The sequence below is a fragment of the Propithecus coquereli genome, unplaced genomic scaffold, assembly GCF_000956105.1.
Source record: "Propithecus coquereli isolate 6110/MARCELLA unplaced genomic scaffold, Pcoq_1.0 Scaffold9, whole genome shotgun sequence".
Classification (NCBI taxonomy): Eukaryota; Metazoa; Chordata; class Mammalia; order Primates; family Indriidae; genus Propithecus; species Propithecus coquereli.
Genome location: NW_012155284.1, coordinates 7,544,212 through 7,552,072, shown reverse-complemented (window position 1 = coordinate 7,552,072; position 7,861 = coordinate 7,544,212). Strand labels below are relative to the sequence as shown.

Here is a 7,861-nt window from a genome sequence, read left to right as displayed (position 1 = left end):
ATCACAGGTGTTTTAGTATTTGTTTTGGATAATTTCTCAAAAATATTTTAATTATGTTTAGGTTTCCTTTGTAGGAAAAAAACTTCCAGACTGAATTAAACGGCTACTGATTCAAAGGGTAGTATAAGCACACCTAATTCCACTGTTATCTGATGGATGAGAGAGAAAGCTTAAAAGGGAAAAGAAATAAAATACATGGTAGAGAAGTATGGAAGGTGCTAAACTGGTGCTGAACTTAAGTAGCACTTGGAAGCTCCAGGACATACAACAGAGTTGGCTACCAGAACAAGCAAAAATAGAGGCCAGGTGCCAGGGAAGAAGAAACCCCAAGATCACATTAAAAGAAGATGTGCATACTCCTGAAGTCAAATATTGATCAGAAATCCTAAAAGGAAAGCTATGCCTTTTAACTGTGTCTTTCATAGAAAGCAAGCCCTCAACAAAAAGGTATAAGCTAATATGTGCTCCAAATGTCTATGAGCTAGTTTCACATAGGAAACTCCCCTGGATCCAGAGTAAGAAACAAAAAGCCTCCAATTCCCATAGGAATAATGCTGTATAAAATAAAGCACATAGCAATTAATTCACACACCAACTACAAAAATTAAAACATTTAAAAACAAAGTAATGTCTTTTATGCAATGCAGCACTAAACTTCCACTCGAAGTTCTTTTTCTCTCTGTGTATCTTTCTAAAGTTACATAAATTATTGGTTCTATTTCAAATTTATATAAAAATAAAATAGCATATTGGAGACCCGAAGTATTTACCATAAAGCAAAACCATTTTAAACTATACATCACAGTTTTTTATTCTTAGGGGAAAAATGGCCTTCCTTTTATTGACTATATGCACTAATTCTCATCACAAATGTAGACTAATCATGAGATCAAGGTACCAGTCACAACTGTTCTTCAAATCAGCAGTGAATCTGGTATGATCTTGAGACTGGATCTGACCAGAAGAGCCACATTTGGAAGATTTGAAATGGAAGTAAGAAAGAAACTAATGTGTATTCTCTGTGAAAGGTTTTTTGGTCAAGGTACAGAACAAGGCAGACTTTGTTCTTTGGTGGTAACAAGGTGTGGGGTGTATGTGCACACCGAGTAAGTAGGTTAGGTCTTCCTGGCTCCAGCAGCTCTAGGGAGCTGAATGAACAGGAGGACAGGGAAAGCAAGTATGAAGTTCCACTAGGCTGTTAAGGGTAGGGCACAGCTGGCTCTTAGGATCAGAAACCCGAACTTCAGATTAACACTTTCAAAGCTATTTGTATTTTCTAAATACATTAAAGTACTTTGTTTTTCTTGGTAATTAGCCAGGTTGCTCTTTAATATGTCAGGCAGATTCAGCTGTGCTAAGCAGAAACAAACTATGCATTTGGGCCACAGGTGGACTGGAGTTTTAGAAGGAGCCAGTAATAGTAACAGCAGCAGGAATCAAAGTAAACAACCACCTTTAAATAAAGGGAAGGAAGTGCGAGGACAAGGAGACAGACAAAGATGAGGTTCAAATACAATCCTCTCTCCACATATGTGGGTAAATCTTCCCCTGGATCAAATGTTTACTTTGTTTCAAAACACTTTTCTAATAATCTTCACTTTCACAAGATGGCAGAATCAAAGTACTCCCAAGAAATACTAAGTAGAATCACCTCAATTTGTAGCCTGGAGATTAATTTAACAGAGATGTTGATACAATTGGGGGTCTAAAATGGGGATTTCCATAACATGAAGTTTAAATAACTTTTAAAGACTCACCTGTAGGCTTAACTGAATAAAACCCAATGGCCTCTCCTTTCTTCCACAGAATCTTAGCATAATCAGTACTGCTATGACACAGGAATGGGATCTCATTTCTCTCCATTTCCTGTTTTCTATAAATAATTCGATTCAGAACATAAAGAACCACTCTCTCCCCAAGAGTGCTCACCTACAAAGAGAGTCAAACACCAGGCACAACGGTTATAACATGCATCGATTAGGAGATGCTATTTACCTTGCTCCCACTTCCCATACCTCATACTGGCATTCAAAGCACATTGAATACATTCAAAATAATTTGTAAACATTTTATTATCACAAAGACGAGACTAATCATTCATACTGATTACAATCCATTTCCATACACACATATTATGCATGGAATACTACTACTCAGCAAAACTGTAAACCAGGCAAAACAAGTTCCCAATGTACCAATCCTCCAGCATCTCTTTCAGCACTCGGTGTCTTCTTCCTGCTTCCAGCTGCTGAAATCCAGGGTCTCCCCAACCCTAACTGCAGCCCCCACTACATATACTGCTTAGTGTTATCCCCTGAAGACTTTAAAAACAATTACCTCAATTGATGAGGGAAGCCATAATTATGCTCTTGGGAAAGGAATCTGTCTCATCTTTTCCAGGTAAAATATTCATTTAACAGCCTTGTCTTTGCTGCCTAACTGTAAGGAATATCCCAACCTTGCACACCCCGCACTCCCAGACCAGATGAGAGAGAACAGTGACATCAGGAAAGTCTAGTAAAAACATACTTGGGGCAATATTAGAATGGAAACAGGCCGGGCGCGGTGGCAAACGCCTGTAATCCTAGCACTCTGGGAGGCCGAGGCGGGCGGATCGTTCTGAGCTCAGGAGTTCGAGACCAGCCTGAGCAAGAGTGGGACCCTATCTCTACTAAAAATAGAAAGAAATTAATTGGACAGCTAAAAATATATACAGAAAAATTAGCCAGGCATGGTGGCGCATGCCTGTAGTCCCAGCTACTCGGGAGGCTGAGACAGTAGGATTGCTTAAGCCCAGGAGTTTGAGGTTGCTGTGAGCTAGGCTGAGGCCACGGCACTCGCCCCAGGCAAGAGTGAGACTCTGTCTGAAAAAAAAAAAAAGAATGGAAACAGAGCCTCACTTCCTATACACAGGGATACATGGTCACATGGCTACATGGTCACACGGCTATGTGGTCACAAGGACCCCACCAACACTGCAACTTACTGACATCAAAGAGTAGGTTTTTACCCATAGACACCTTCCACTGCTTAAAACAAGAGTTCTCTACATAAAGTGTATTTTCCCCCAAGTCACCTTAAAGGAAAACAAGTTCACCCACTAATTAGTTGAGTGGAGAGAGAAAGGATTAACCATATACATGCATTACTCTCAAAAATATCCCTGGCAAGGGATATCCCATAAGAAACAACACATAAAATGACAAAGAGCCCACTAGCACAGCATTCCAAGGCAACCCATTCCTTCCTTGTACAGCTCTGACCAACAATTCATCCTCACACTGAGCTGAAATCTATTTCCCAAAGACTACACTTGGATATTCTGCAGCCACACAGCCTACAGATAATTTGAAGATAGCCATGATCTTCCCCTAAATCTCACACCAAAGTTAAACGGAGGAGCAATTGAAGGAAAAGGCTAATCTAACGCAATTTGGGGTATTCTTGCCCTTCCAGTCCTCTCCCTTGAAATTGCTTCTCTAACATCTCTCTTCATGTCTGGCACATGGATATTATAAACACTGAAGGTACTGTTGAGACAATGGGGCTTTCTATATAAACTTAAGGTTTTCATTAGCTTACTTTGCTAACCTTGATTTTACTTCTAGTAAAGCCCAACTCTTTTTCACATGTGCTGCCATTCCAGTTTAGTTTTCATGATGTACATGTATAATTTTTTTGAACTTACGTATTACTTTACATTTCTCCCTATTTAATTTTATCATGTTAGATTCTTCTTTTCGTTTCTTAATTCTGCCTTTCACAGATGAGCTCCTGCATTCAGCATTATGACATGCAGAAGTGATAAACATGCTGTCTACATCTTCTTTAAGTAACTAATAAAATGGTGACTGGGACAGAAAAAAGGACAAAGTTTTGCAGCACGCTATTGAAGACCTCCCTTCCATATAACTGAGCTCTACAGTTCAGGCACAGAGTTATGGTCTCTATCTAAGTTTCACAATTACATGAGACAGAGGGAATTAAGGTTTACAAAAATATAGTGACTTGCTCAAAGTCATGTGTTTGTTAAGTAGAAGAACTGTTACTTCTTCCTGTAACTTTACCAACCAATTTTGCCTTATTAGCCAGGATCTGACTAGAATAGCAGTCCCCCTTTACTGATTTCTATACTCTCAAGAGATGATGTTGTCACAAAGGTAAATAAGGCTGAAGGAGTCCAAACAGTCTTATTTTTGGTTTTGACTCCTCCTCCCTTCCCATATCTGGAGGTTTCATAGTTTCTTCACTTGAGTAGAAGCTACAATATACTTACACTACCATAATAAGATGTCTCCTTCTCTATTCTTTAACCTTCACATCCAAACGTCCCCTGTAATGTGCCAAACCTCAGTCACGTCTAAACACCACAGGGTGTTTATTTTCTTGGCATGTATGTTTCCTCTCGCTACAGAACTATTCCTGAGAACAAGTTATACTCCTTTATTGCTATCTAGTACTCCAATTTTACAGCTTTAAGCAAGTTTTTAATCCCATTCTTCCCTTCATTTTTTCTTCAAAGTTCTTTATCAGACTGGCAGATAGCCAGGTGTACACATTCTCCTAGTCTTTGTGAGATGGGCCTATTACTCTGGAACCTCAAGGCACATTCAAGAATTAATGCAATATCCAGAAGTAAAATAGTTAAGTGTCTTATTCTCGTATTCTCCTATCTCTTCCAAAGTTCCAAATTCAAAGGGAAGAAATGAACTCACCCCAGTAACCTACAAGTCTCTCATTTTCCTATCCTGGATTTCAAAGTTTCTTGACATACTTTCCTTGTTTCTTCTGATTGGTTCAAGTGCCCACAAAAATGCAACTTGTAAATTTGGCAAGTTTTCACAGATTTAGCCTATCCTAGAAGCATTCTAAGAAGAATATCAGGATACATACATATTTCTGTTAACTCTGTTCCCCCAGCAAGAGTTTCTTCCTCTTAGGATTAATTAACAAGGATCCCTACACCTATTAATGAATAGTAGTGCTTCTCCAAAAAGTTAGTAGTATTTTCCTTAAGAAAAGTCTAATGTACTTCCACCAAGTCAAAGTTTCCTATCCCTCCACTTTTATTGTAAATCACACTCTTCCAACCACCAAAGATTTCATCACTTTTTTATTCTGCCCTGCCTCTTCAAATGTTTTACATCTTGGTTTCTGTGGATGTTCCCTCCATCCTGTCCTATTTATCCTCTAATAACCAGAGCAGCAGAGATGCCTCTTAAACTCTCTCATGTCTAGCATGAAAACCAGCTTCCTTCCTGCAACACTCCTTTGTCGGCTGGCTTCCAGTATAACCCTGCAGAGGCTGGAAGCTTGCTCTCCTCTCCTGAACCTGGTTACTGCACTGTTTGGAACACTGTCTAGACCACCCAAGGAGGTCCTACTGATAAACCAGTTTCCTGATCAGTCTCTCCTAGAGACAGAGAAGCTAAGCAATCATACTAAGAAAACTAGCTTTTCCTTTACCAAACAAGAAAATCAAAAGCTAAAGTGCATAAAGGTAGCCATAGCTCAACTAATCCCTAGGTATTCATTCTTCCTCACCCAATTCTCAGATACTGTCAGAATCACATAAAATAGAGGAAGTCCAACCTGAGTACCAGTTTCATCATAAGAATGAAAGTCGAGGGGTTTAATATAACCTCACCATATTAAAACGAGGAAGAACTCAATAACTTCAAAAACTATCACTATTTATAGGAAACATTGTGAAATGGCCTCATAAGAAACACTTTCAAAATTACAGGATCTTGTTACCTGCTTTAGCCCCTCTCTAGAAGGGACAGATGTTTTCACAATATCATCAATAGCCCACCACTGATCAGCAAGGTAAAGTGCCACAGCTAAAACAGAATAAATAATCATTAATATTTACATTTTAAGGTATACAATATTATTATTTGGTAAAGTTTATATAGACACTCTTTAATACATCCATACTTTATAATACAATGTGGTCTGATCTATACTACTTTTATTTATTTCATCCATTAAACATTTAATTATAAGCAATTGAGAATTGCATTTTCCTAAAATTACAATTTGAAACAAGTTTTTTAAAGAACAAATTTCTTCATATAGCTATCTTTTTAATAAATTTCTAACAGTTTGGAGAAAAATTCCTCAATTTATAAAAAAGTAATCAAAAAGAGACCTGTCAGTGAATCCTCAGGTGCAAAAAGAGCAAGAATTTTCTGGGTCTGATCTCCACCATAAAGAGGTACAAAGCCTACATTTGATAGGCTAATAGGAATCTGAAATGACAATTAAAGATTAGTGAAAAGTCTGTTAAGAAAATACATGACAAAAACGCCAATTCTTTACCAAAGTATTAAACTTTTTCTATTAATACATTAATTTTAGTTTCATAGCTTCATTTCACAGGAAATGATGTCTCTAGTCTCTAAAAAAAAAGTTAATCAGGTATTTCCCTTTCAGAAGAATTTTATTGTCTTAAGGAAAAAAATGAAAATTTATTTCAATAAACATTACTGGGTTCTAGCCATACACCTGAATAAAAACAAATGCCATGATATGATCCATAAGGCCATAAAAAAATTGTAATTTATCATCAGTTTTTTAGCCTACTTGAGGGGAACATATTCCATTTTCCAGGAAAAGAAAGCAGTTAGGTTAATTTATTTTTCCAATGAGATACTGTGCTACTGACACGCTTTAACATTTTTCTTCCTTCGTTAATCCAACACTAATTCCCCACTTAGAGACTACATTACAATTCAGAGAATTATAAAATATTGGTGCCAGAAAAGACATTAAAAAAAAAAACACTTTTAAATCATCGTCATTTCCAGAAGAAAAATCTGAGGCCTAGAGAGGCTCAGGAATTTGCCCACCTCAGTTCACAGTAGAACTCTAATGATTCCAAGTCTAATGGTCTTCCTGTCACAAAGTATCATGGCTTACTGACTAGAAAATTTGATTTTACTATTTTAGGAGAAGGAAGAAAAGATTCATGACACAAAAATGTATAATTTCATGTTTTGCTGCTATTTTTAATTAAAAAAAATTTCTAATCAAATTCCAAATCTAAATTAAATCTGAGTTAGTGCAAACAAACAATCTTAGCAAAGCTGAAGAACTTCTCACATATAATTTTAAAAGCGTAAAGTCAAATACTAAGCAATAACCCACAGAGTTTCTCTTTTTAAAACTGATCATGCTGCTCTATGAATCGACCAATATTTACCCATTTTGCTGAACAGACTTCTGCTAAAAATTTCAAAAGTCAATGGTTAACACTTAAAGATGAATAAAAGGATATTGATTTCATTTATAAACTGGACTGAAAAGATTGATAAACATCACTGTAGAACACCTTACCGTAATATTGAGAAGAGAAAAACACTCTGGATTGTCAGGGTCCCCACACCTTAAATCTGACATGTAATCTTCAGCAGAGTTTTCCAGTTCCTCATGACTGCAATTATCCAGCATATCCACAGGGAATGCCATCCTCTTTAACAAACAACATGGAACAAAACATTTCAGAATATGAAATGCCATCTTCCTTTACTTATAGAAAAAAATGTTATTGTAATATTGCCATATTTTATTGTAACAAGACTTTTCTATTTCACTATGCCATGACAGACTACAACTTGAGCCTGCTGATTCAATCATGTATGTCAAAAAGAAAACTTTTAAACATAATTCATTCGTATTAAAAACAGGCAATAGAGGCCAGGAGTCGTGGCTAATGCCTGTAATCCCAGCACACTGGGAGATCAAGGTAGGAGGATTGCCTGAGGCCAGGAGTTCAAGACCAGCCTGGGCAACAGTGAGACCCCATCTCTACAAAAATAAAAAAAATTAGCCGGGCATGGTGGTATGTATGTGCCTG

The 7,861-nt window shown here is 37.3% G+C and overlaps 1 protein-coding gene across 1 annotated transcript in view; it reads right to left on the bottom strand.

Moving 5' to 3' along the window:
* FAM169A (family with sequence similarity 169, member A) overlaps nt 1–7,473 on the bottom strand; it is a 52,610-nt gene extending 45,137 nt beyond the window's left edge. The window contains exons 1-4 of the mRNA XM_012664571.1: nt 7,342–7,473; nt 6,155–6,254; nt 5,758–5,843; nt 1,758–1,929 (exon numbers count right to left, since the gene is read on the bottom strand). Coding sequence (XP_012520025.1) covers nt 1,758–1,929; nt 5,758–5,843; nt 6,155–6,254; nt 7,342–7,473 — 490 coding nt within the window. The remainder of the gene's footprint in view (nt 1–1,757; nt 1,930–5,757; nt 5,844–6,154; nt 6,255–7,341) is intronic.
* Between the last annotated feature and the right edge of the window lie 388 nt (nt 7,474–7,861).